This window comes from Eschrichtius robustus, chromosome 21 (genome assembly GCF_028021215.1).
Source record: "Eschrichtius robustus isolate mEscRob2 chromosome 21, mEscRob2.pri, whole genome shotgun sequence".
NCBI lineage: Eukaryota > Metazoa > Chordata > Mammalia > Artiodactyla > Eschrichtiidae > Eschrichtius > Eschrichtius robustus.
The window spans coordinates 34,219,210-34,246,378 of NC_090844.1; the positions used below are offsets into that span (position 1 = coordinate 34,219,210).

Consider the following 27,169-nt stretch of genomic DNA (forward strand, 5'->3'; position numbering starts at 1 on the left):
TCCCTATTTCCCCGCCCCCTGTCTCCTGGCCACCACTTCTCTACTCTGTTTCTATGAGTTCAACTTCTTTTTCTTTTTTTTTAGATTCCACTTATAAGAGAGATCATGGAGTATTTGTCTTTCTGTGTCTGGCTTATTTCACTAAGCATCATGTCCTCTGGGTTCATCTATGTTGTCGCAAATGACAGGACATTTGCTGTCCTGTCAGCAAATGGCTGAATTATATTCGGCTGAATTCATTATGGCTGAATTATGTTCCACTGCATATATATCACATTTTCTTTATCCATCTATCTATCGACAGACGCTTAAGTTGTTTCCACGTCTTGGGTATTGTAAATAATGCTGCAGTGAACATAGGGATACAGATATCTCGTCAAGAGAATTATTTCGTTTCCAGAAGTGGCATTGCTGGATCGTATGGTAGTTCTAGTTTTCATTTCTTGAGGATTCTCCATACTGATTTCCATGGTAGCTGCACCAATTTCCATTCCCACCAGCAGTGCACAAGGGGTCCCTTCCTCCACACCCTCATCAGCACCTGTTATCTCTTGTCTTTTTTATGACAACCATCCTAATAAGCATGAGGTGATACCTCATTGTGGTTTTGATTTGCATTCCCCTGGTGTTGAGCACCTTTTCATCTACCTGCTGGCCATCTGATTGTCTTCCTTGGAAACATATCTATTCAGATCCTTTGCCCATTTTTTAATTGAGTTATTTGGTTTTTTGCTACTGAGTTGTATGAGTTCCTTGCATATTTTGAATAGAAACCTCTTAGCGAATATATGGTTTGCAAATATTTTCTCCCATTCTATAGCTTACCTTTTCATGCCGATGGTTTCCTTTGCTGTGCAGTCGTTTTTTAGTTTGATGTAGTCCCACTTGTTTATTGTGCTTTTACTGCCTTTGCTTTTGGTGTCAGATCCAAAGAAACCATCACCAAGACTCTTCCCATGCTGTTTGCATGTGTCTCCCTGCCCTCTGGGAGCACCTCATTCCCCCACCCACCCCGACTCCCTCTCTGAGACTCATGGGGAGAGGCTGACAGTCTTCTCTCTCGATGATGCCAAATCCTGGATTTTAGCTTGAAATAATTGTTCTCCTTTCCCAGTTCTAAATCCAAGCCTTCTCTGGATTATTTTGTGCGAGGCATGTTTCGTATAAACTCTTTGCAGCTGGGACTTTTAAAAACCCAATTTAAGTATTTAACCTTTTCACATAAATTGTTACCACCAATATGTTTAGCCTTATTTATGCCATTTTGTTTGTGTTTTCTGTGTAATGTTTTCTTGTTCTTTCTTATTTTGCTCCTTTTCAGCCTTGACTGAATTTGTCTGTTCCTTCTTCTTCTCTAATGATTTGAAAGGTATGCACCCTTTTCTACTGATTTATCAATAAGCACATACAAACTTCTTTTACCAGTCTTGAGAATTAACACCTGTCCCACTACCCTCTAAACAAAACAAGATGCTAAATCACCTTCACTTCCCCTCTTTCTTTATCACCTTTTATATTTTCTCTAAATCATCCAGAATTTAGCTCCAGATTATTAATTTTTATATTATTGTCTCTGTCTTCTGAATAATGTCTTGACAATACATTTTGTCCACAACCATATTCTAAACAATTAATCGTTTTATTCATTTCTTGGTTTACCAGTTTTTTTAATCCTAAATTTTCCAATTTTTTTATCCTGTTTTTCTCTTTTGCTGACGCATTTCATTATTTCAGAGGAATCCATCTCTAAGCCATTCTTTTAGAAAGTTTTGAGTGTGGTAACCTTTCTGAATCCCTGCATTTCTGCAATTGTAGTTCATTCTGCCCTCACAGAATAGGTTGGCTGGGCCTCGAATTCTGAGTTCAAAATCATTTTCCCTCAGAACTTTGAAGACATTATTCTACAATATGCCCCGTTATAGATGAGAAATATGGTGAGGGATGATTCGTATTCTCATTGCTACAGATTCCTGTTTTTTCCTTAAGCTTCTTAAGCTTAAGCTTCTCTCTTCATCTTTGGACTTAGAAATGTCACCTGTATGCTCTATGTGTCTAAGTGTAAGACTTACTCTCTCTCTCCTTGTCTTGGCACGTGGTGACTAATGTCTTTCTTCAACTCATGCAAATTTTCTTGTCTTCTTTCATTTTTTCCTGTCTTCCAGTCTTCCTCCCCTTTCTTTTTGAAATTTCTAACAGAAGGGTTTTAGTATTCCTAGATGTCTTCCACATTTATTAACTTATTAACTTTTCTCTCATACTTCTTATTTCTTTAACTCTTTCCATTGTCAGTTTGATGTTACAGCTGACTAATTTGCTTTTCAGTTATTGTTTAGTCTTCTATTCAGCCCACCTACCCAGGTGGGGGATTGGTTTGTCTGTGGATAAATCATGTATTTGATTTCCAACAACTCTAATTCTTCTTTTTGGATGTCATACCCTCTGGAATATATATTAGGGGAATAGTTACTTTAAAGTCTTCTTCTAGGGACTTCCCTGGTGGCACAGTGGTTAAGAGTCCGCCTGCCAATGCAGCCGACACAGTTTCGAGCCCTGGTCCAGGAAGATCCCACATGCTGCAGAGCAACTAAGCCTGTGCGCCACAACTACTGAGCCCACGAGCCACAACTACTGAGCCTGAGTGCTGCAACTACTGAAGCCCGTGCGCCTAAAGCCCATGCTCTGCAACAAGAGAAGCCACCTCAGTGAGAAGCCCACGCACCACAACAAAGAGTAGCCCCCATCACCGCAACTAGAGAAAGCCCACGTGCAGCAATGAAGACCCAACGCAGCCAAAATAAGTAAATAAATAAATAAGTCTTAAAAAAATAAAAGGCTTCTTCTACTGTCTGCAATAAAATTTTTTCTGTAGCGGTTAATTTTTCTGCTGATTTTTGATGCTTTTTGTGGTCATTTTATTCAAATGTTTGGTGAGTTTTGATATTGTTTACTCTCCTGACAGTGAAAACCATTTCTAATTACAGGAAACCTAGCTTCAGTCACTTTCCTTTACTGTCTTGTGTCCAAGCAAGCATTTCTCTAGGGTGTGCGTGTAGTTCATCTTCTACATTTGGGACACCCCTTCCTTCACGGTAGCTGTAAGTGATCTCGGCACTGCCCTAATTCTCTGATCTGGTGCCCACTCTAGTTCTCCACGTGTCAGAATGACCGCATCAGTGGGGACAGACTGCAGAAGCCACTGTGAGGGTGGAGAACCCCAGCAGCTGCTCCTCCGCCCTTCACTCATCTCCCCATATAGAATCTTAGGGTTATTGTGGGGTTTGCTAGAAAAAAATAATTTCTTTGGTGGTCCCAACTCTCCTGCATGGTACCACAAATTCCACTGCTCTGTTAGGTTTTTCCATAAATCCGATCTCATCTGTCCTACCTATTTCAGCCATCCCCACTGATCCAGTCTATGAAGATACCTCAGCCAACTTTCCAGTACTCCTATGGATTCGTTTTCATTTCACATTTCTTCTGAAATATCAGTAGGATTTAGAAGACGAAAAAATAAGAAGAAGAAGAAGGAAATACATCAGCCAGTCATTTATACTAAACTTTTTTTCTAAATCCCAACCCCTATAGACATGTTCAATTGTCAATGGCAAATGGACACTGAAAAATCACCCAGAGTGGGATCACACCATGAGAAGAGTGAGGTCTATTTTAAGGACTGAATGATCTTGACTTTGCAGCCTGGTAGGTGCTGGACATGGGTGGGGACTAGAAAGATGATTCTGTTGGGAATAGAATTGCGAATTTATTGGCCAAAAAAAAGTGAGGCGTGTCTTGAAGGTAATGATCCACACGTGTTGTCAGACATGGCAGCAGGACCACATCCACTCTTGTGGGGCTCTTCACGCCTGGCTGTTTCAGTCTTCTGGACCTTTGCTGAAGTCTCCAAACTGCCCTTCCTGCTTCCAGGCAGATCTCCATCCTGTTCACACCAACCAGCCCTTCTCCTTCATACCTATCTCTCCTTCCCTGTGCCCTTGACCCCTCCTCCTGGAAATGCTTCCTTTAATTACCCTCCTGTCTTGTGAGGCTTCCTTTCCTACCAAGTACCCAGATCTGCTCTATTCTTAGAACAAAGCACAGAACCATAGTGAACAGAAATGATAGAATTTTTTCAAATAGCCTGGACTGTTTTTTAGATTTATCCCATTCGAATCACCCTCAAAAGAAATTCTAAATTCAAAAAAAGAAAAAGAAAAAAGAAAAGAAATCATATTCATATATTTTAGGTGTTTAAATAATATTTAATGTGGTCAATGTGTTTGTTTTCAATAGATACCAAATTTTGTTGTATAGAATTGTATTTTTCTGTGCTATGTGCTCACATTATGGAACAATGGGGCCCCTCGTATGATCCACATAGTCATCACTTTTCCGCATATTTTGCTGAATTTTTAAAGGGAGGCAACGTGGCAAAGCAGAAACCAGGGCACTAGGACTCTTGGGTTCTAGACCAGCCATTGCCTAGCTGTGTGAACTGTGGGGTCTTCGGTGAGTCACTTGTCCTCTCTGGGTTTTAGTTTTCTGGTCAATAGCAAGAGGTTATGACTTTGAAGACCTCTCCTGCCCCCAAATTCTATACTTTAGAGATTAAATACTGGAACTTCCACAATTTTAAACCACACAACTTGTAATTGTAACTTTGTTCCTTTGGGAAAACATAATCTGCTTTATTGCTGCTTTAGGACAGGATTTGCTGGACTACAGTGTGAAGAAAACCAAGGATTCCCTGCCTTAAATCCCTGACGGGATTATGGACTCAAAGGGCAAATCACTGTTCTTCTTTTTATTGAGAACACTGTTGACTTAACTCATTACTTAACTTTGTTTAGCTCATTAGTTTGCTGGGTAAATAACAGTACTAATCTTGGAAAGATGAATTTAGAGTTGAATTCAGTTTTAAATTATGAAAAATGCCACATGAAACACTTTCCACGCCAAGCCTCTTTCTGACCAGACACAAATATAGCAAAGGTCAAGCATTTCGATGTGTGCACGAAGCTTAAGCCTCGTCCCAGCTAGACTGGGAGGGGATAACGGTCTCAAGTGTGGGAAAGGATAAACATTTATATAGCACGATAACCCTAAGGAGTAACTACAAAACCTAACTTCAAAGCAAAGCAATTTTACATTCAAATGTTTAGCAAGACAAATCTGCGGGCAAAATGTTCCAGCTAACTCCAACCAGTGGATGTTGGAAGACCCATACAACTTTGCATCCCACATGTGAGCGCGCAGGACACACATGCGGGCACACACACAGGTGTGGAACACACACATGTGGGCACACACAGGTGAGGGCACACAGAGAGCTGCCCTCAATTGTTCTCATCCTTCAGTTCCCTGCTCACACCCCCCTCCTCATGAAGTCCTCACAGAACACGCAGCCCACTCGGAGCCCCCGTCTCCGAGAGCCTGTGGTGTTTTCAGTCTCTGATATATATGTAGTTTAGAACATAATTGTTCTCTATTGCTTTGTTCTGCGAATTTTGTTTCCTCAGCTATTCTGTAGCATATCCTCCATTACATCCCCAACAGCATCTAAGAGAGTTGAGTATGTGGTCAAGGCTTAAATCATATTTGTTCATTAATTAACCCAGTATCACAAAGTTTGGATTGGGTTATTTGTCTAAAATGAGGACAAATTTGTATTCTCGCTCAGTTCCACCCAATATTTCCAACTCTGTGTGTGCATGTGTAATTTTCAGTATGCCCCTTAAAGAACCATTTTCTTACATTAAAAGAATTCTAAAATACTATGATCACACTTAGAAGAATCAATAACTCCATATTCAAGCTTCCCCAACTATCTCAAGAATAGCCTAAATTAAGAGATAGCTTGTCTAAAGTAGGATTCAATCCATAGTGCTATGCCTCTTAAATCTATTTTAATTTCTTTCTTGTCACTAACTTGTTGAAAGGAGTAGATCAGTTTTCCCCAAGAATGTCTCATTTTTAGGATTTGTCTTGTTACTTGCTTCTGGTGTCGTTTAGCTTGTCCCCCTGTGTCCTGTATTTCCTGTAAATTGGAAGTTACAACTATAATCTACTTCAATACTGTTGGCAGAATACATCGTCGATGATGGTGTATAGTTTCTATTTACCATACAAGGGGACATGCTATCGGGCTGTCTCGTCGTTAGCGTTAAGACTAATCCCTGGATTAAGGTGATCTGTCTACCTTAATCCACTGGTAATTTTACAAGTATAGCCTGTGGCCATAACACACAGCAAAGTTACAGAGACTCTTACCTGTGACCTTGGTCCTTTTAAAAATGGTCTCTAACTAGCTACAGTAGAACACTGTAGTTTCCAAAGAGTAATATCTTTACGCTGGGATGGATTTTTTTGGTTGTGTCATAATTCTTCCTTGGAAGCACCTACTACTATTATGTATTAATGTGAATTTGTTTACTTAATAGCCATGGTGACTACCATTTATGTTTAACCTGACGTATACTCCTTCTTTGTATTAAGACTTTCTGTTCAGTATGTCAATAAAATAGCAGTGAAAATGAAAGTAACATTATTTCTCCGGTTCATAGACAATCGTAGTTTTAGGCAAACTAGCCGAGAGCAGCAGTATATCCGCTGGTGGGCGTTGTCACACCCCTCCGGGCAGGCAGAATAGCGGCGGTAGGGCAGAGCAGCCTGGCCTGCTGCAGGACTAGACGTGCCCCCGAACACTCAGGGGTGATCTCCGCCAGGCCAGAAGAGTGCAGTATCCACAGGGAGGTCAGAAGGAAGAGTACACATCGTGAAGATTGACTCAGGCGATCTTCCAAACAGCCCTGTGTGGAAAGCACTATCAACATCCATGTTTACGGATGCAGGTCCCCTCCACCTGCAGAACTCTATCCTCAGGGGAAAACACAGTGGGGAAGGAGCCTTACTGTTTCTCCAGGAGGATGGGTGCTTCTGCACCAAGGACCCAGTGACGGTGCGATGTGTGAGGTGTGTGGTGGGTGGGATACGTGTGGCGTGGGTGGGGGGCTTGGTGTGCGTGGTGTGTGTGTAATGTGTGTGGTGTGTGGTGTGTGTGTAATGTGTGTGGTGTATGGTGTGTGTGGTGTGTGTGTAATGTGTGTGGTGTGTGGTGTGTGCAGAGGGTGTGGTGCGTGATGGGTGTGGTGTGTGGTTGCCCTCAACAAGCGCACAGAGTGCGGGTCTTCACAGGCCTGCGCTCCAAACTGAACACCCGTGAGAGGCTCAGACTTTCCTTTGCGAGTTATGGGTATCTTGTTTGGGACAATTCTACACTGACCTGCCCCTCACACTGCAGGAGGCTTACATCCCTAGCCCCAGACCCTAAGTGACAAAGCACCCCAGTCATTCATTGTGACAACCCAAAATACCCTTTTAGACGTTTCCAAACACCAGCTGGAAATTGTGTGTGTGTGTGTGTGTGTGTGTGTGTGTGTGTGTGTAAGGGGTACAATAGAAGCTCTGGCTGAAAACTGCTGCTGCTGCTAAAGAGTTCAGATGATAGTTCCCAAGTCAAAAGTGGGGATGGGCGAGGGGAGACGCCCCTGTTCTCATCCCGCTGTCCCCTCACTACACCCAAGAGGCACACCCTAGGCCTCGGGGGAAGTTGGGGCCAGTGGGACAGCCCATGTAGACCTCTCTAGGCCCTCAGATGGAGCTCCGTGGTCCCGGGGTCCACCTCCTCCCCACCCCGACCCCAGCACTTCCCTGCCCCTGACTCTGCCCCTCCTGCCTGACCTTGCCGGACAGAAGCGATCAAGCCCTGGTTTGTTTAGCCAAAAGCTGCCAACTCACAGCCCTGCAGGCAGGTTTTTTTGTTTAGCTGACACCGAGACTATTTTTGCTTCTTAATTTAGTTGCCACGTTTTAAAACTAGGAGATTCTGTATAAAAAGCTGGATTTTCAGTGTATCTTGAAAAATCAGAAGATGAAGCACCCAGGCCCACATTCAGCATGATGGCAAGGGCCCGGGGCCCAGTGGGGGGCAAATCAGCCTCTCTGCAGAAAGCAGACCCTGCATGATGGGCCCCTCTTTGGTCAGTCTCTTTACGCTTCAGCATCTGCTAACGTCCAGCTTTTCTCCTCTGCCCCCGCTCTGCTGCCTCAGCCAAGGGAAGCAGGAACAGATGGGGCAGTGAGGGAGAAAAATGCTTCCACTCTGACCTGGGACTTATATTCCCAAGAATGTCTGCAGTTCAACTCAGCAATGACTGATCTCGTTCTGAAGGCTCACATATAGCCCACAAAAGTTATTTGTATCCCCTGCCCCCGCTAAAATAAACTTTGACACTAATAGTCCTGACTTTCCTAAACTAAGACAACATTTGCTGCTTCATCTCTCTAACCTGGTTTACATTTAGAAGCTTTTTTCCTTCTGATTACTGACAGTGAAAGGTGTTTTCCCTGGCCTTTGGGAGGACATGGGGATGGGAAGGGAGGAGATGGGCAAATCAGTTGATTTTCTGTCTTTTTCGATTCCCATCTCATGAGAGAGACTAAATTATCCAGGGGCAGGGAAATGGTTTAAGAGTCAGGAGATGTGGGTTTCAGAGTTGAATTTGTTAGCTACGTGATCACGGGCAAGCCACTCTGCCTCTTGAGATTAAAAAAAGAGTTGCGCTATATAATCTATGAGTTCCGTTCCATCTCTCAAAGTCACTGATTCTACAGACCTGATACACAAAGACATCTCCACGCTGTGATGCCCCTTTTATTCAAATGCTTATTTCTTTAAAATGTATGTTGCTAGTTTGTCACTGTCCCTGAGGATCACCAAGCAACTTCTGGAAAGCTGGGCTGGGAGGGCTGATGTCCGTTCATGCACAGAAGAATATGCTAAGAAGTCAGGATCCTGGCTTCCCGCCCCTGGCTGGGAGCACTTTCCTCTCATCTTCCTGTTTTGCAGTTCTTAAAAGTCTTCTTTTTATATCTGATAAGGGGTTAATATCCAGTATATATAGAACGCCTACAACGCAACAACAAGAAAACAAATAACCCAATCTTAAAAAGGGCAAAGGACTTGAATACACATTTCTCCAAAGAAGATATACAAGTGGCCAATAAGTATATGAAAAGATGCTCACGCTCACTCATCGTTAGGGAAAAGCAAATCAAAACCACAAGATATTACCTTACACTCATTAGGATGGCCACCATCAAAAAGCTAACACGTGTTCATGAGGGTGTGGAGAAGATGAAACCCTGCTCGCTGTCATGAGGATGTAAAATGGTGCAGCTGCGGTGGGGAACAGTGTGACAGTCCCTCAAAAAAATTAAAAAGTTATTGCTTAATGGGTTCAGAGTTTCAGTTTTGCAAGATGAAAAGAGTTCAGGGGATGGATGGTGCTGATGATTGTACAATAATGCGAATGTACTTAATACCACTGAACCGTACACTTAAAAAGGGTTACGATGGTACATTTTGTTATGTGTATGTACCACCATGAAAACTTTTAAACAGTGACTTGAAATAGTGATTTGGCTTAATAGAAAAAAAAAAGTATCAAGAAACAAGCAACCCTCTGTAAAGACAGATAAAATAGAGGTGCTACAATCACATGACATGAAGAGAGTAAAAATACTTTAAAACAGAGTGACTTGTGCCTGGGGTACTACAACCGGCCTTAAGCTCCAGGATGAGGTAGACAAGGAAGAATTAGCACATGGTAATGAGACAGGTTGGGATCTGGGACCTGGGACCCTTTGCTGCAGGGCTTGCACCTGGACAAACGTCTCCTTGAGCAAAAAAATACAAAGAAACTATAAGGGACTAAAAATAACTGTGTATATGTGCAGTTGGGGCAAATTATGGACAACAAGATACAAAAAGACCAAAAAAAACCCAACTGCCACTTCCGATGGGTTGGGAGCAAAAGCAGGGTACTCTGCACGCCCCCTGCACTCAACCCCACCTAAGGGGTGGGCAGACCACCTAAGCCCCGCCTCCGGCCCGACCCTTGGACACACCCCTACCCTCACCCCATGTAAGGAACTCGCCCCCCTTGGTGAGTGAGCAAGGGAAGCTGTTACTTGTTTTCGTTCCTTTCGCTCCTGCTGCCTCAGGAGCCCCAATAAAGCCTTGCCTGAGTTTCTTGTCAATTTCTATTGATTAAGGGAAGGTCAAGAACCTTGGTCAGTATCAGTAATAGAAGTTGTAGGGTATCAACACAATGGAGGTTATGCAACCACAAAAATTATACTTCAAGACTGTGTAACATCACGGAGAAATGCTGCTGACATGATATAGAGAAAATAGCAAAATACAAAACCGAAAGGTAAAACTGAGGCGTCAAATTATGTGTGCATTTAGACAAGGACTAGAATGGAAAAGGCAAAATGAAATTAGTTCCTGTGTTAGAGTAGATTTCTTTTTTCTACTTTAAAATGCATCTTTAAAACTGTTACAATAAGTGTATACAAAAAATAAGAAGATAATAAACGAGGGTAGAATAAAACAGAATACCCAAGGTTCTCCCTCTCAGAAAGGGAATTGCTCTAAAAGGTACAAGATCACCATTTCCTACAGAAGAAACACTTTTCTTTTCAGTCTTAGTTACAAAGAGCAAATGGAAATTGCTGATGAGAAGAGACACCTTTTGGACCCACGGCAAAGGTTGCTTCAGGTCTCTCCGGCCAGACCACGTCATGCTTTATTTTCGTTGCTCTGGTTACATTCCCCACGTGATACCTGGTCCTGGAGATCTCTGTGTTTATGACTTTTCCTACAAAGCTCCAAGTGCATGGACAGAACCTATTTCCGGGACTGTGGCAATGTCACCACTCAAGCCTCTTGCCAGATGAATGATAATTAAATATGGGGGGTGGGGTAGGGAAGGACCGGGAGTTTGGGGTTAGTAGATGCAAACTAGTATATATAGGATGGATAAACAACAAGGTCCTACTGTGTGGCACAGGGAACTATATTCAGTATCCTGTGATAAACCAAAATGGAAAGAATATGAAGAAGAATGCATATATATGTATAACTGAGTCACTTGGCTGTACAGCAGAAATTAACACAACATTGTGAATCAACTACACTTCAATAAGATTTTTTAAAAGGGGAGTAAATACAGCCTGTTGGTTAGACTGACTACCTGCTGATACTTTTTTACCAAATAAGGTATCAAACAATGCTGCAGTGTGTGCTCTACATCACAGAGCTGTGCAGGAGAAAGCAAGCATACACAAGTTCACAGGTGCTGCAGAGGTCAGCAAGTCCAAGGTCCAGAGTTTCACATCTGGCAAGTGTCATTATACTGAGAAGCCCATAAACTGGAGAAGCAAAAGAACCTCTTAGCGTGGCTTGACTTTGATCCCACGGTTTGCTGTTCTGTGGGTCGGTCACGTCCCCGGAAGCCAAACGTGTACAGACAAGAGAAGCCTGCAGGCGCTGCCAGCTCTGGGCTCCAGTGTCAGATCCCAGACACTGGGATCATAAAGTGCTCCTCTGTGCCCCAAGGGAGGGCATCCAGGCTCCTGATTGGCAATAAAGTCCTCTTTTCCCATCTAGATGGGGACTTGGTGCGAAGCTTTCTATCCCTTTCCTTGTGGTGAGGGAAACATGGAACAAACACAGTGTCTTGTAAGTTTCTGAAGCTAAAGGGAAAAATCCATCTTATGAATGTGCTGTGTTCCCCAGGAGTGGCTGGAGAAACAGCCCCGCAGTTCCAAACACGCAGACGATCATAAACACCCACAGGAACAGCCTGTCCACCACCATGGCCACGTATTTCCAGTCGTCCTGCACCTGAAAGACAAAAGTCAAGCAGCTGTAAAAAAAGTCAAAACCGTGGGAGATAAGCTTTGTCTCATAAGTAAGCTGCTTCCTTTTCACAGAAGATTTCCTGGCGATTTTAAAGCAAATATCCCTGTGATTCTGGTTAACCCGTGTCTCCTCTGTAGCACACAGAGAACTTCCGTTTGTCTGCAGAGGGTGGGTGCGTGCCCTCCATCAGTCCTGGGACAGCGGGCTGCAGAGTGAGCAGGCTTGTGTGGGCGCACAGGACCTCCCCTGACTGCAGGCAGCGCCCCAGAAAGAGCTGCTCGGAGAGCTCCACTTTTGCGTTGACTGAAAAAAAAATGCACAACCTAACAGTTGAGAATTATGTTTTATTCAGTGGATTTTCTGAGGAATTCAAGCCCGGGAGGCAGCCTCTCAGACCGCTCTGAGGGACTGCGCTGAAGAGGTAAGGGAAAAATCAGGGCATAGAGGGGGTTTTGCAACAAAGACCAGGTAGCCGGAACATCGAAAGATTCCTGTTGCAGAGCATTTTGTTGCATTTGACGGCAACAGGAATCCTTTGATGTTCCGACCACCTGGTTTTTGTTGCAAAACCTCCTACATATCGTGGTTCCTCCCTATCCAATCTCCTGAGATAAACCATAATGGAAAAGAATACCAAAAAAAAAATGTATATATGTGTATAACTGAGTCACTTTGCTAGGCAGCAGAAATTAGTACAACATTGTAAATCAACTATACTTCAATTTAAAAAAACGTTAAAAAAAATTACTGCTAATTAAAGAAAACCAGACATCTCAAGTTAAGGAATTTAGTGCTTTTCTATGTATGGGAAGATGCAGGAGTCTGGGTTCATGGAAATCATTCCCTTGATATGCAACTTAGCTATCTAGGGCCAGCATCCTTTTCTCCACCCTGAATCCGCTCAGGGTGCACAGTTGGGGGTGACTGCAGTGGTTGATGGCTTGGGGGGTGCAACATCCTTCGTTTACTGATAGGGCAGGTGACACTTCTCATCCACCCTTGTCATGGGCACCACGGGACATTCTGACTTCTTGGCAAGTCTGGGAAATGGGTTTGAGGCGGGGGGTGTAGGACGTGCGATGTGATGGGCCCCCCATCAGGCGTAGGTGGCTCTCTAGAACTCGGGATCACGCTGGTCAGGGAGAGTTCATTACATCTCTCACGTCCTTCCTATTCCCGACCTCCAAGAGCCCGACCTGGTGGTGATCAAGTCAGCAGCAACTGTCCCCTAGTTTGACGAAGGTGTCACCACAGAGGGGAGTCCTAGGCTCACCTGCCCCTGATGCACCCCCTCCCCGACCTGTGTGACATGCAGCCCGTGTCCGCCTCAGCACCAATGGGTGGACTTCAGGTCTGCCATGTCCCTTCATTAGGAGATAAGGATGATGGCTGCTGCCATCAGGTCAGACCCAGACCCCTGGCGGCAGGAGTTTTCAGAGGCCCCCAGCTAGTCATCCTGATGGTATGGAAAATTGGCATAAATTTCTTGAGCTCTCTCTCTCTGGAGGATGGGGAGGTCCGAGCTGCTATAGTTAGGCTCTGGGCCGCAGAAGCAGACTGTGTTGATGCTAAAACTATCCCTGAGGTTCATTCAATCAGCACCTGGATCCCCGTCAAGTGGAGTAAGTGGGATTGGAGCTGCCGGAGGCTCACGCCACCTTCCTCTCAGGCTCCCAGACTGTGAGCGGCCCTGCAGGCTTTCCTCCTGCCGCTCAGCCGGCTTTTCACTCTCCCACCCTTCCTTATGCAGGGGCTCTCAGTTTAATAAACAAACGTTGCCCTGAGTGTTTATTTTAACCAGATTTTACTTGAGTTGACATTTCTGGAGGCAGAGATTTGCTCTGAGGCTACACCTTACCCCACCCCTCCCCAGGGTAGTTCACCCATAACTGCATCATCACAGGGCTGGATCTTAGGGCACCACTCCCTGACCGTCTTGCAAACAGAACTCACACTGATGATCTGACATGTCTGCGCAGGGCCCCGAGGCCTGCTGCGGGTGAACAGGCTAGAAGAGCCATACATTTACCTCCTTTGTTTCATTTTGGTTCCCCATGTTTTCTGCTATGAATTGAACACTATCAATTACATCTTCGACTTCAGGTGAGGGCTCCAAATTTTCAGTCATCCATTGTAAAGGCTGATGACTTAATCGTCTCTTGCTGGTGGCGATCTCACCGGACTTACGACAGTGGCAGCATTCTTTAAGAAGTTTGGGCTCTCTGCGATGATCGAACTTGACTTTGGCAGGCCTACCAGAGAAGCCTTTGGGGTTTTTGTTGTATCTTGTCCCCTTCCTCTTGTCCAGAGGCCTCCTCATCATCAGGATCTGGGGTAACAGCCGGAGGAAGACTGCCTTCACCCACGTGGGCATGGTGTGTGTGGTCGGGGTGCGATAGTGGGTGTTCAACACAAACACTGTCACCACGATGGACAAGGTGACGAAGATCATGGTGAACAGCAGGTACTTGCCCACCAAGGGGATCACGAGAGACGTGGATGGGATGGTTTCTGTGATCACCAGCAAAAACACTGTCAGGGAAAGCAGAACTGAAATGCAGAGCGTCACTTTTTCACCACAGTCAGAAGGAAGGTAGAAAACCAACACAGTTAGAAATGAAATAAAGAGACAGGGGATGATCAGATTAATGGTGTAAAACATCGGCAATCTTCTAATGTAAAAAGAATAGGTTATGTCTGTGTATATCTCTTCACAACAGTTGTATTTTATGTCATGCTTGTAGCCAGAAACATCGACAATTTCCCATTCACTGTTTTCCCAAAAATCATCCATGTCCACTTTAGAGCCAATGATTAGAAGATCAATTTCAGCTTTGTCATAGGTCCAGGAACCAAATTTCAGGGAACAATTTTGATGATCGAAAGGGAAAAAAGTGATATCCATAGGACAGGAACTCTTAAAAATAGCTGGTGGAGTCCAGGTTATCATGCCATCGTATTTAAGAAGAGCTTTTGTCTTGCCTTTGACTTGGAAGTCGCCGACAGCACTGCAAAGTAAATCAGACACCATTAGTGACACCCCCTGTGCTTTGGGTCAGCCTGTACCAAAGGCAACTTTGGAAAGAGACTGGCAGTCAGATGCCCATACTGGTTGTAGAGAACAATGTCAGGCTTCCAGATCTTCTCTGCAGGAACACGAAGAGTCTCAATGCCATCATATTCCACTGGGTCCCAGCGCAATTTATAATCATTCCAGATCTAAAGGGAATAGAAGTCAGTTTAAAAAAATTCTTGACTTTCTTCCAATGTTAATTCTATGTTGGTTCAACCACTTTTTGAAAAATTTCTTATTTAAAGAGTTGGTTTCCTACCAAAAGTTGGAAGATTAAATCCATGGGGAACAAGGTAGCTGAGCTGATTTTGGGCAAACATAGATATTAGATAAGTATCTGTTGATTATTAATTAGCTAGCCAAGTTTATAGGCTCAGCTTCCATATTCCGTGGACTGTGCTCGATCTCGAGTAGCAATCCATTGCTAATATTAAAAAGAGAATTCAAGTGTATGATGATGGGTTTGTTACAAAATCTGCATAGAAGGTTGAGACAGGAAGGAAGAACAAGATGGTCTGACTGATAAAACCAGACGGTGGGATCTAACCCAGAGCAGGATCTAAGAGTGGGCAAGCATCTGGCTCTGGAGCTCGAGACTCAGACAAAAATAGGAGGCTTGAGAGCAGAAACCACCGAAGGACAGTCAGAGAGAACTCTGTCACTCAGTTCTGCACCGTGAAGCTTGCACCCAGCCAGCCGTTACCAGATTGAACTTTGGGCTTTGGAGCTAGTTAATATTTTATGCTCTGTCATAAGCTGGAGGTGCAAAGAGGGAATGCTAGTGGATTTTATCCATTGGACGTTGTTAAACTGACACACAAGTGTGACACAATTCCAAGAGAAGAACATGTGACGTAGACACGTACGTGACGTAGCCACAGATTGGTTCCCATGATCTGGTTTACTTCATCCTGGGAAGAAGAAACAATATTTTTTAGCCTCAAATGTACTTGCTAATATAAGTGAATCTTAGAGCAAAAATTACAACTAAAAATAGCCAATCTGAGTTATTCATGCTAACGGAGGGAAAAAAAGAAGACTGAAAAGGCAACTTATAAAAAGCCAAAAATACAATATTTCCACACTGGTCCCAACCCTGTTGACTTTGAAATGTGGCGTTATGACTGTCTTTCAAATCTGATTGAAGTCCCACTTCTGTGAAGCCTTTCTGACCACTGCAGCCTATAAAGATTTCTGATCCCATAAAAGGCAAGAAGGGAGAGAAGAGAGAGTGGGAGGGAGGGAGGGGAAGCCCTGCAGATGGTGATGGGTATCATTGTTTTTGCCATCTTCTTCCTCAGCTGTGCCCCAGCACCCTCTAGGTTCTGAGTCCTGAGCCCCACTGCCCCTCAAGGTGTCAGCCTCAGCTCACCATGGAGTTTGCCAGCTGGAACCTGCCACTCCCCAGAGCACTGCTCCCACCCAAACCACTGCCGATTGCTTCAGTCATTCATTAACAAGTATTTATTGAGTACCTACTGTGCGCTCTATAAATGCTGGGGCTACAAAAGTAATCAGGATGGAAAATATCCCTACCTACACGTGCCTAAGCTATTAGCTGGGGAGACAGAAAATCAATAATAGATACATGGTATAATGTAAGATAGTGATAAGTCCTATGAAAGAAAATAAAGAGGGATTGAGTGGTGTGTGTGTGTGTCTGCACACACACGCACACACGTCTCTTTTAGACAGGATGATCCAGGAAGGCTTGTCTGAGGAGGTGGTTTAAGCAGGTACCTAAATGACCTGCAAAGAGTCATGGGTCTCTTGAATAAAAGCGTTCCAGGATGACATCCCAAATACAATGTGTTCCTAATCAGCTACTACCTCTCAGTGGAGCAGCTACTGAAGACACATCCAGAACCTTCAGCAGTCTCACAGCACAACACTTGGAGGCTATTGATGGTCACCCAGTGGCCGGCAGTGGGTTCCCAGAACTTACCAACCTTGTTTCCCCAGACACATGAGCACCTTCGAGAGTAAACACCTCACACTGGCTGAGGAAGCGGTGGCCAGGGCTGGACACCAGCCCACTCTGGTTTGCTGCTCTGCAGTTCTCCATGCCCCCCAGAAAACGCTACCTGGAGACCTCACCAGCTTCCTCCTTCAAAGGGATTTGTGTCAAGTCATGATAAGCCCCAGGGTTTTAAAAGGTCAACAAAAGGAGTTACATTCATGGTTTTCTGTTGGTCAGGGCCAGCAAAGAAATGGACTATTACTTACTCATGACTTTACAATTACCCAAGTCTAAGGACAGTGTCTTCTGCTCATACCTTGTGCCCAGCAGATTCAAGCAGGGGCCATGTCAGTAAATCCATTGGCTGTCAGTCAGGAATGGACTAGCTCTAGCAGTCCAGCAATGTCTCGGAGGGAACAGTCATAAGCGTCTTCCAGCGACTGCTTCCTCTCTGTCCACTAATACGCTGGTTAGAGAACTAGTGCACACTGTGAACTAGAACGTTGTATTCTGAGAATTAAAATCAGTTGGCAATATCATCCCGACAGTATTCCTGTCTCCCCGTCTATACTTCCGCAGGCTGGTGAAGCTCCATGTGGTGTGGACCTGCTTCATGGTGGATGGACACCCTCAGAGGTGTCAGCCAAGTTTATGGGTCAGGACCGGGTCTGGAAAGTCCCATTCTCCATCCAATGCCAGACCGCACCTACGGCCTTGGGAACTGCTATCAGACAGCCCAGCTGAAGGAGGCCAGAGACCCACAGTACAACCCCACATTCCTGGGACCATCACCCTGCGTCTCCCTCTTGGGAAAATAAATTAGTTGACACGTGGTTCAATGAAAGGATTGGAGTTACAATTTCAAATGGACTAGAGCAGCAGCAACAGACTCAGAGACTGAGACCAGAAAGGCCAGGCGGGCTACATTTTGAGAGCCTTCAGGTTTGTCATGTCAGATATGCCAGGCCATCAAAAACGCTGGGCGGGGGCTTTGTCCTGGCCCCATGAGGGGGACAGTGGAGATACACTTACTCTGAAGATCATCCACTCATTAAACTTTGTGGCCAAGTTCATTCTATGCAGCAGCAAACGCCCTTCCATGTAGAGCTCTCTGGTGCTCTAAGGCCAAGCCTGAGGCTCAAACAGCAGCAGACGGCCTATAGTCTTCTAGAAGGGCGTTGGCAATTGTGCATCTGGGCTGTACTGCATCACAGTCACTCCCAGGCCTCACCATGGCTCAGTGACAACAATGAATATGGCCCACAGGGACTTCTGGTGCCCCACAGGAGGACAAGTAGACTCTAATACACCAATAAGAATTGCTATATTAATACTGGACAAAGTAGTTGCAGAGGAAAAAAATTACTAAAGACAAAGAGGGACATTACATAATGAAAGAAGGATCAATCCACCAGGAAGACACAATGATCCTGACCATATATGCACCAAACAGCAGAGTCTCAAATTATATGGAACAAAAACTGATAGAACTGAAAGAAGAAACAGACAAATCCCCAATTACAGTTAGAGACTTCAATATCCCTCTCTCAGAAACCAATAGAACTCAGTAAACTCAACAGAAATCAGCGAAAATAGGGAAAATCTGAACAACATAATCAACCAACAGGATTTAATTGACATATATAGATACTCCACTCAAAAACACCAGAATACACATTTTTTCAAGCATGCATATAATATTAACCAACACAGAGCATATCCTTATCATAGGCCATAAAACAAACCTCAACAAATTTAAAAGAATTGGAATCATAGTGTGTTTCTGACCATAATGGAATCAAACTAGAAATCAATAACCAAAAGACAACAGGAAAATCTCTAAACCCATGGAAACTAAACTTCTAAATAATCCATGGGTCAAAGAGAATGTCTCAAGGGAATTCTTTAAAACACATAGAGCTGAATGGGAACAAAAACACAATATATCAAAATATGAGGGACATAGCTAAAAAAAGTGCTGATAAGAAAATTTATAGCTAAATGCTTATATTAGAAATGAGGAAAAGTCTCAAGTCAATAACACAAGTTTCTACCTCAAGAAATTAGAAAAACAAGCACAAAATAAACCCAAAGCAAGTACAAGGAAGGAAAAATATAGATAAAACAGAAATCAATAAAGTTGAAAAGGAAAACAATAAAGAATATCAATGAAACAAAAAGCTGATTCTTTGAGGGGAAAACAATAAAATTGATAAACCTTTAGCAAGACTGACAAAAATAAAAAGAGAGAAGACACAAATCACCAATATCAGGAATGAAACAGGAGCTATCACTACAGAACCTATAGCCATTAAAAAGTTAGATAATACCATAAGCAACTTTAATTTTATCATAAATTTGGCAACTTAAAAGAAATGAGCCCATTCCTCAAAAACCACAAACTAACAAGGACCTACTGTATAGCACAGGGAAATATACTTAATATTTTGTAATAAACAATAAGGGAAAAGAATCTGAAAAGTGATATAAATAGACAGTCTGACTACCCTATAGCCATTTAAGAATTGAGTTTATAATTAAAAAGCTCCTGGAAGAGAAATCTCCAGGCCCAGTAGGTTTCCCTGAAGAATTCTACCAAATATGTAAAGAAAAATCAATACCAACTTTCCACAATCTCTTCCAGAAAATAGAAGAGGAGGAAACAACTCCAAATCCTTTTTGTGAAGCTAATATTATCCTGACACAAACCCAAACAAAGACATTATGAAAAAAGAAAATTACAGATCAATATCTCTCATGAACTTAGATGCAAAAATCATTAACAAAATACTAGCAAACTGAATCCAACAATGTATAAAAAGTTATACAGGGCTTCTCTGGTGGCGCAGTGGTTGGGAGTCTGCCTGCCGATGCAAGGGACGCGGGTTAGGGCCCTGGTCTGGGAGGATCTCACATGCCGCGGAGCGGCTGGGCCCGTGAGCCACGGCTGCTGAGCCTGTGCGTCTGGAGCCTGTGCTCCGCAACAGGAGAGGCCACGATAGTGAGAGGCCCGCGCATCGCGGTGAAGAGTGGCCCCCGCTTGCCGCAACTGGAGAAAGCCCTCGCACAGAAACGAAGACCCAACACAGCCAAAAATAAAATAAATAAATAATTAATTAATTTAAAAAAAAAAAGTTATACACATGACTAAGCGGGATGCAAGGCTGGTTCAACATTCAAAAATTAATCCATGTAATTTACCATATCAACAAACTAAAGAAGAAAAACCATGTGATCATAACAATTGATGGAGAAAAAGCTTTTGACAAAACTCAACATCAATTCATTATTAAAAACTCTGTGAAACTAGGAATAAAGGGAAATTTCCTCAACTTGATAAAAGCTGTATCTACAAAACATCTACACCTAACTTTATACCAAATGGTGAAAGACTGAATGCTTTATCCTTAAGATTGGGAACAGGTCAAGGATGTCTGTTGTCACCACTCTTGTTCAGCATAGTACTGGAAGTTCTACCCACTGCAATGAAGCAAGAAAAAGGGGGAAAAGGCATAGACTGGAAAGGAAGAAACAAAACTATCTCTATTTGCAGATAAGGTTGCCTACGAAGAAAATCCCATGGAATCTATAAAAATGCTGAAACTGAGTTCAGCAAGATCTCAGGATACAAGATCAATACACAAAAGTCTTAGAATTCTATATACTAACAATGAGCATGGAGAAACCAAAATTAAAAGCATAATACTATTTTCAGTCACCCTCAGATAAACCAAAATACTTACATATACACATAACAATACAAATGGGATCTGTATACTGAAAATCACAAAATCCTGAAGGAAGAAGAGCTAAATAAATGGAGAAACGCCCCACATTCATGGGCTGGAAGACTCAACAGAGTAAAGACGTCACTTCTCCCCAAACTGATCTGCAGGTTTAATGCAGTTCCTATCAAAATCAGGGCAAGGCTTTTTGTGGACATAGGCAGCTTATTCTAGGCATAGGCCTCAGATAGCTAAGACGATCTTGACAAAGAAGAACGAAGAGGCAGGAATCACTGTAGCCAATATTAAGTCTTACTCTACAGCTACAGTCATCAAGATAGTGCAGTGTTGGTGGAGGGATAGTCACACTGATCAATGAAACAGCATAGAGGACCTAGAAATAGACCCACACAAATATGTTCAAGTGATTTTTCACAAAGGTGCAAAACCAATTCAGTGGGAAAAGGATTGCCTTTTCAACAAATAGTGCTGGAGCAATTGGACACCCACAGGTCTAAAAAACAAAAATCTAGGTCTCATACCTTATATAAAAATTAACTCAAAATGGATCATAGTCTTAAACACAAGACATAAATAAAACTTTTAGAAAAACATAGGAGAAAACCTCTAGGATCTGGGACAAGGCAAAGAATTACTAGGCTTGATGCCAAAAGCACGACATATAAAAGGAAAAATTGATAAATTGGACTGCCTTAAAATTAAAAACTTCATGTGAAAGCCCATGTGAAGAGGAAGAAAAGATAAGCTACAAACTGGGATAAAATATTTGCAAACCACAAAACTGGCAAAGCACTTGTATCTAGAATATAGCCAGAACTCTCAACACTAAATAGTAAAAACAAACAATCCAATTAGAAAATGGGCTTAAGGACGTGAGCAAACATTTCACCTTAGAGGATATGCAGATTGCAAATAAGCACATGAAAAGAGGTTTTATATCAATAATCATTAGGGAAATGCAAATTAAAACCACAATGAGATATCGTTTCATACCTAATATAACTCAAATAAAAAACAGTGACAATACCAAATACTGGCAAAGCTGTAGATAAACTGGCTCACTCACATATTGCTGGTAGGAATGTAAAAGGGTACAGCCATTCTGGAAAGCATTTTGGCAGTTTCTTTTAAAACTAACACACAACTACCACATGACCCAGGAATTGCACCCCTGGGCATTTATCCCAGAGAAATAACGATTAATGTTCACCCAAAAACCTGTACGCAAATGTTCATAGCAGCTTTATTTGTAAAAGACCAAAACTGGAATCAGCCCAAATGTTCTTCAACCAGTGAAAGGTCAATCAAAGTGTGCTCCATCAATACCATGGCATACTACTCACAATAAGAAGAAATGACTCACCAAACTTATTGCGGCAACCACTGCATGATGTATGTAAGTCAAATCACTATTCTGCACACCTTACTTATACAGTGTTGTATGTCAAATATATCTCAATAAAACTGGAAGAAAAAAAACAAGAAATGAACTACTGATATGCTGAGTGGAAAAGCCAGTCTACAAGGTTACATACTGTGTGATTCCATTTATGTATAGCTTTCTTGAAACGACAAAATTTTAGAAATGAAAGACACAGTAGTTGTTGCCATTGGTCAAAGAAAGTATACAAGGGCTCTATTATTTCTTACTGCAAGTGAATCTATGATTATTTCAATAAATAAAATTTCAATTAGAAAACTACATTTCTCAAGACTCTCTTGCAGCTAGGGGTGGTCAATGAGCTAGGAAGCAGAAGCTGTCAGTAGGACTTCTAATAAAACTCCTTAAGGAAGTCACAGATGTCTGGTATGTGCCCCTTTCTCTCTTCCTCCTGCTTCTTGCCAAGAATGTGAATATGATGAGTGAAAATCAGCAGTTATCCTGGACCACAAGGCAACACTGAGGGAAGAAATCACATGCTAAGGATGGTGACATAGAAAGATAGAAAGAACCTTGGTCCCTGTCACAGTTTATGCTTTTAGCATCATAGCTCATGTGATTAACATCCTCAGGAGTTGTGCAGTGCACAACCTGGGCAACCAAACACCATGATGCAACCACTACCACAAAGCCACCTGGTATTAACCTGGGCTGTTAACCTTTAGATTTCTATTACATAAGAAAGAAATAAACTTGTTTTATATAAGCTGAGAGAACATGTGTGTGTTTTTCAATCTCTGATAGCAGCCAAATGCAAATACCAAAATCTGTATTCAGCAATCCTCCACCCATCATCTTCAGAACAATGTCCTGAAAGGGTGTATAGATCATGGATTTGAAGGGATGCTGTATCACAAACTTTAGGGGAAACTCAGTCCAGTTCTCCATTCATAACAGCCCAATTCATACCAAGTGTGGCTTCCAGCCTGGTAGGAGACCAGTAACCAGTGCCAAGCTATTTGAGGGGAGAGGGGAGGCGGGATTAGAATAGGTACTAAATAAATGTTTATTAAAGGAAGGAGTGGGCCCATCTAAGTGAGACAAAACATCTGGCTTACTTTTTTTTTAAAATCAGTATTTATCAGCATATACACACTTCCAGCTTGGGCCGGAAGCTAGAGGACCAGGTCAGGGTCAGCCCAGTCCGCTGGGAAGCACGGACCGGAGAAGCATGGTGAGCCCGGACTTCATATCCATAACTGAGGTCTTCCCCCAGGTGCACCTGGAGCCACCACTGTTTCTCCAGGCAAAGCTGAGAGGAAGGAGGCCCCACCGGCCCCCGTCCAGGGCCTGGGCTGCTCCCTCGGTCTGTGCACCATTGTCTCAGAGATGCTCCTGACGTCCCTTACCCCTTACGTCTTGAGCCTGCCTATTCCTGGAATTTGGTCCGAGTCCAGTGCCTCAGGCCAGCCTGCGCCCTGCCATGCCTTGGAGCCCAGAACCCTGACCTCTGTTAGGGTATCAGGTCCCACACCTCCTCTCCCAGCATCTAGGGTGTGAAGATTATTCAAAAGAAAGAACTCTAGTCCTCCTTGCCCTTAAACAGGGTAGCAATAAATTAAACTAAGACCTCCAAATTCCCATCAGTTTTTCAGGGCTGGATGGAACCCTGTGTGAAACAAGGTGAATTTTCTCTTTCTTCTATAACAAGGAGACTTAAAGCAATTCTTCTTATACGGAGTCAGAAGAGCATGAGCTTTGGGGTTGAACAGTGCTGATTGAACCCCAGTGCCACCATCTGTAATTGTCTGACGTTGGGAAAGTTTCTTACCTGAGATTTCCTCTCCCCAGCTGTAAAATGCAGATGACAGCCACTAAGTGTGGACACTGGTGCATAATAGGTGCACAATGAAGTTAGCTCCCTTTGTATTCCCCCTTCAAATGCCCCTTCGCCTCTTTGTTTCATAAACTGGTTCTGAGAGCATTTCCAGAAAAACATCGCCTTAAGGGGAATAATGACAGCAACCCTGGGGACAGTGGATCCCTCCCAACGGGCTGGCTTTGAAGGGCAGCACTGTGTAGACTTGTGTCTGTTTGTGTTCAAAAATCCCTTTATTTACCCAGTGCAGTGAGTGGGAATTGCTTGGACCCCTCAGAGTTGGGGCCTCCGAGGCCTCGTGGTGCCCCCCCTGCGCTTACCACGTCGGCCAGCTGCGTGATGGCCACTTCAAAATGCACAGTGACCGGGTCGGAAACGTCTTCCACAGGCCTGATGAACTGGTTATAACGAGCAAACAGTTTGTGAAAGAGCCTCTCCTCGGACGCACAGCCTGCACATCCTGTGGCGCCATACAGAGAGAGGGGTTAGAGAAGCAGAAAGGATGCCGGCTGGTGGGGAGGTTCCAGGGGCTTCCATCCCGGGAAGGCGGGTGCGGGACACCAGCTTCCCCCAGCACCACTGCACCTGCCCCTCCTGGCCAGGCTGCTCACCTTCACCATGGAGATGACAAGAGTAATACCGGCATCTCAGGACTAGTGTGCTAGCAAACAAAATGATGTTGGTAAGAGCACTTCTAAAGTCTATGGCAGCACAGTGTAAAGAGATAGATAGACACAGGCTTGAGATGTTCATTTATGTCACTGAACAGAACTCACCGTCTTACTGATCTGGTGATTAAAGAAAAGTCCTGCCCTTTCTTGTCAAAATACTGACCTGACTGGTCTCTTGTTTCTACAACCAGCAGGGTGTGTAGCTGGGGAACCTTCTTCAATCAAACTTAAATAACTAGTAATTTCATTAAGGTCTTAAGCCCTCCTTCTTTTTAAAATCAACTCTGAATTTCAATTCTTGGAGATGTGTGAGAGTGCAAAGTTTTTAAGGAAAATTTACTTAAAATATTTTTTATAGAATCCCCAAAGTTCTTAAACAATAGCACTTTCAGTCATTAAATTTTAGACAATAATGTAATGCATGTCTCTTTGTATATTCCCAAGAATGCATTAAATGTAGGATACTTGCCTTCATTTGACATAATTCATCTCATTAAGGCCCCCTCTATATTTTTCCTTATAGAATTCAAATTTGATACCTGAAATACTATTCTATAAATTTCCCAAAGGGATTTATACCCTGAAAGAAAAAAAATTTAAGGGGCTGAACAACTCTTTAGGCAAAAACAAAGGAAAGGATAGCTGTTATATTACTAAATAAAAAGTGTTGTTTGACAGATGCATTTGGAAAAACTGAGATTTCAGCAGGAAAGAACAATTTTAGATGTAAAACATCATTGTCTGCCATCATAATTAATAAAGATAGAAATATTTCTACATAAAACAGATAATTAAAAAATCCTCCTGTTACCCATTTTCCTCCTTTGAGGTTTTTCTTTTCCTTTGAGACATTTCAGATAAACCCTCCTTGAGTCTTGACAAGCAAGTCCCTGCAAAGACGACAGCACGTGGAAATGTGGCTTTGTGGACATGGACAGAGCAGCAGCTGTCCGTTTCTAAGCCTTAACTTTGAAAATGAATGATCTTACTCTTAGGACACATTTCCCAAAATGAAAATGATTACCTACAAAATGGAAGGGTTCATAGACTGAGGAATAGTATCAGCTAATAAACCACAGTTTTGAAAAAATATTAAATACAGGTAAAGAAGTTGAATACAGCCATAGCGGAGATGGATAGAAAACTGTACCACTGTTATTTTTGCCTATTTTTCATCGGGAAAATAAAATAAAATATGGTTTACAATGTTTCCTTGTCCTCCCCACCCCATCCCCCCAAAATCTCATTTTACATGTTAAGTCAACCAACTAAAAATGAATAGATTAATTAGCGGCTATAAGAGGAGTAATTCCTGTGCCAACACTCTACATATTTATCCATAGCATATCTCATCTCTGCTCAGCCAAGCACAACTAGAAAAGGAGGAAAATAAAACTAGGAAATACATGTAGCTAAAAAGGGAATATGAGAACAGGCAGAAATAAAACCTACCTCTGAAGCAAAGTGTGAATACATACCACCAGAGACACAGCCCAAAGCGAAGGAATCCCTGACCCTCGCGGGGCAGCATGTTTAAAACACACTCTGATTTCTTTTTCTAGTCAAAGGATTGTGGGAAACAAAGAGCTATCAGGCAGCCACTCACACCGGACCTTTAATCATCAGAGTCCACTGCAGTCCAAGTGTCTTCTGTGAAATGGAAACCTTCACAAACATAACATGGTCGTTCCCAATATCAGAGACTGAGGCCAACCAAAAGGGCAAATAAAAAGGACTCAATCTGATGTCAGATGAGTCAGCCCATTTCCTGACACCCTACATCTCTTCTCGTGCAGGAACGGGAGGAGAAGCAGGACGGGGGTGTTGGGCAGACGGCACCGAGAGGGGACAGAAAACTGTGATGTGCTTAGTGCATCTTTGTGGTGCATCTTTTCCCAGCCCCGGTCCTGAGGGGAGCAAACACACGTCTCCTGAGCTCCAGCTGTAGGTAAAGCGCCTGCCAGGTCCCGATCAGTGTATTCTGATTCACCGATATCTCTAGCTCGTCAGGGCTTAAGCTTGTTACCAGAAAACATTCTAGAACAGGAGTCCTGGTAAAGTGTGCCTCACAGAGAACAGGATTAATTTGGTTTTGTCTGACTTCTAGTGCTCGTCCTTCTGAGTTTAGGAATCACCCTCCAGGACTAGAGATTAGCTGTCTGAGAATGAGAAGAACGAATACTGAACACAGGGTGCTGTCTAGACGGTTCTATGTTTATTTATACATCCTTGTCACCAACTGGTTTTCTTATCATTTGCTCCTTTCCTCTATAAGTTTAGTATCAACAACATTCTGATGAATTAGGCCTTCTGGTCAGATTTTGGTGTTGGTTAAAGGGGAGTTAGCAACAAAATGAAAAGGCAACCTACAGAATGGGGGGAAATATTTGCAAACTATGTATCTGGAAAGGGGTTTATATCCAAAAGATGTAAGAAACTCATAAAGCTCAATAGCAAATAAATAAATACATCCCAATTGAAAACTAGGACCTGCACAGACATTTTTCCAAAGACACAGATGGCCAATGGGTATATGCAAAGGAGCTCAACACCACTAATCATCAGGGAAATGCAAATCAAACCACAATGAGCTATCACCTGACACCTATTAAAATGGTATTATAAGAAGACAAGAGGTAATAAGTGTTGGTGAGGACGTGGAGAAAAGGGAACCCTTGTGCACTGTTTGGAA

General features: G+C 43.0%; 1 protein-coding gene across 2 annotated transcripts; it reads right to left on the minus strand.

The window, feature by feature from the left end:
* Nucleotides 1–11,617: 11,617 nt before the first annotated feature.
* CHRNA6 (cholinergic receptor nicotinic alpha 6 subunit) lies at nucleotides 11,618–26,008 on the minus strand. Of its 2 annotated transcripts, XM_068532011.1 has the most exons (6): nucleotides 25,930–26,008; nucleotides 24,127–24,266; nucleotides 15,707–15,751; nucleotides 14,877–14,986; nucleotides 13,797–14,775; nucleotides 11,618–11,749 (listed from the first exon to the last, which is right to left on the minus strand). In XM_068532011.1, the coding sequence occupies exons 1-6, from the start codon at nucleotides 26,006–26,008 to the stop codon at nucleotides 11,618–11,620; spliced, it is 1,485 nt and encodes a 494-aa protein (XP_068388112.1). The 2 variants fall into 2 exon arrangements, with proteins under 2 accessions (XP_068388112.1, XP_068388113.1); XM_068532012.1 differs by lacking the exon at nucleotides 15,707–15,751.
* Between the last annotated feature and the right edge of the window lie 1,161 nt (nucleotides 26,009–27,169).